This window comes from Tupaia chinensis, unplaced genomic scaffold, assembly GCF_000334495.1.
Source record: "Tupaia chinensis unplaced genomic scaffold, TupChi_1.0 Scaffold147003_1, whole genome shotgun sequence".
NCBI lineage: Eukaryota > Metazoa > Chordata > Mammalia > Scandentia > Tupaiidae > Tupaia > Tupaia belangeri.
Genome location: NW_006206856.1, coordinates 2,861,504 through 2,863,584, shown reverse-complemented (window position 1 = coordinate 2,863,584; position 2,081 = coordinate 2,861,504). Strand labels below are relative to the sequence as shown.

Below are 2,081 nucleotides of genomic sequence, written 5' to 3'. Positions count from 1 at the left end.
TCTGGCCCGCCCCCCGGCCACAGCAGCGGGGGGTCCTGCCGGCGGTTCTCAATGAACACGTTCTCCAGGGCCTCTGTCCAGTTGAGTTCGTTGAGGATGACAGTGGCTGTGGGGCAAACAGGAGTGGGTGGGGTGCCCAGGCTGAACCCTGCTGAGCCCACTCTTGTGGTGCTCCCCACTTAGATCGCCTCGCCTGCTCTGTGCCGTCCCTGACCCCCCATATGGGGCTACACAACCTCCTCCAGGAAGACTTCTGGTCCTCAGCCCTTCCCGAGTGGCTGAAGCCCTCATCCAGGAAGGTCCCATGTGAGCAGGCAAGGCAGCTGTGGCCCGTGGCCCTGGAGCAGGGCTGCCCAAGTGGCAGGGAGCTGGGACCCCCCCCACCCACTAGCATGCTGACGGGAGCTTGGGCTGGTCCCCTGGGAGCTCACCCACTCAGCATGCACTCCAGGCCTCAGCACAAGAAAGCAATTAGGGGCCCGCTGATGGGGCTGGAATTATTCAGCTATTAAGGTACCTGATAAGCTGGAAGCCACTCAGCTCCATGATTAATCAGCTGGGGCCAGGAGCGGGCAGGGGCAGGGGCGGGAGCTCCTGGAGGGGCAGGGGCAGTGCCAGTGCCAGGACCCTGCTCTGATACAGGCATGTGTCCTCACACGCGCATGCACGCACACAGGCCTGCACTCCCCCACCCCCCGCGCAGAATCCTGCATCTAGCCCCTGTGCTTCCGGTCACTTGCACGACCCCCTCACTCCCAAACCCAGTGCCCAGGAAGCCGAGGGCTGCACAGGACACACACACCACGTGCCAGCTGCACCTATGGGGGCCACCCCGCGGTCCTGCTCTCCAGCCTTGGGGTCAATTACCGCCTCCTTCCACCCTTCTTCCAACCCCTGTCATTGCTCACACGTGATCTCTTGGCTAGACCCACCCTACACACACACACACTCACACACACACACACACTCACACACACACTCACACACGCACACACACAGCGCAAGGCTCCATCCTTCAGACCCCTAACTTAGGTCGAGGCTCAGGATGGCCTGAGACCTACCCCCCACCCCTGGGATACCCTAAATCTGCCCAATGTGTGTGGGGCACGTGCTCTTATGCGTCAGTATACCTGTCCCTGGACACTCAGAAAAACAGCAGGAGTGGGACCCCTGCTTCAGCCAGGCCTCTCTGCCTCACCCCTCCCCTACGGGCCACCGTTTCTTCCCTCTAGCTTCCTCCACCTCCTCCCTCCAGGCGGGGCCATCACCCCTACTGTGACCCTGCTCAGAGGTCCACCCCGAGACAGAGCCGAGACCCCTCGGAATGTTCTATTCTCTGCAGAGCTGGCTTGTGGGTGCACACGCATTCCCGGGCACCCTCTGTCTGTGCCTCTGCCCTGCCCTCTGCCCCTGCGGCTCCCTTACCTGACTGTAATGTGAAAACCAAGCACATTTCTGGCATCGGCTCTGGTATTGAGCAGTATGTTATGGTCCCGCTCCTGATTTAGAAACTTAGTGAGTGGAGCAATTTCAATTTATCTCTTTAAGGAAAAAAATTAACTCAGGTCCTTCACCGTTTCACACGGTATGCTTCTGCCCTGGGAGTCTGCCTGGTAAATCCCAGCCCCCACCAGCCTCAGTTTCCCCATCTGCACAGGAGAGGCTTAGGACAGGCTATCCTGGCTGCCAGCAAGGACAAGAGCCAAGAGAAGACCCCTGCTCTGGGTGGCTGTCCCTGCACGTGTCTGTGACCACGTGCACACGCACGCATTCCCTGCAAGACACGCCCTGCCCCCGCCTGGAAAGGGCTTGCCACTCAGCCCCGTGTACACGCACTTGCACACACATGCACACTCTCAGATCCCGCCGTGTTGGGAAACGGGGACCATGCCCCCTCAGGCAGGCGATTACAGATTTAATTAAAAGTGACACAGTAAATAAAAAACATATAAAATGTAATTTGTGTGGGTAGCGAGGGGTGACTGGGGAGGGCGCGTGGCTCTGGTTTTAATTAGTGCGCCTGCCTGTGATAGCGCCCCTCGACTGGCTCCAGCGGGGGGGGCGGGCGCGCGCGAGGCGCG

At 60.0% G+C, this 2,081-nt stretch overlaps 1 protein-coding gene across 1 annotated transcript in view; it reads right to left on the bottom strand.

Annotated features, from left to right (window-relative positions):
* CACNA2D2 (calcium voltage-gated channel auxiliary subunit alpha2delta 2) overlaps positions 1-2,081 on the bottom strand; it is a 119,304-nt gene that overhangs the window by 18,945 nt on the left and 98,278 nt on the right. The window contains exon 6 of the mRNA XM_027768603.1: positions 1-106. This exon is cut by the window's left edge and continues 26 nt beyond it. Coding sequence (XP_027624404.1) covers positions 1-106 — 106 coding nt within the window. The remainder of the gene's footprint in view (positions 107-2,081) is intronic.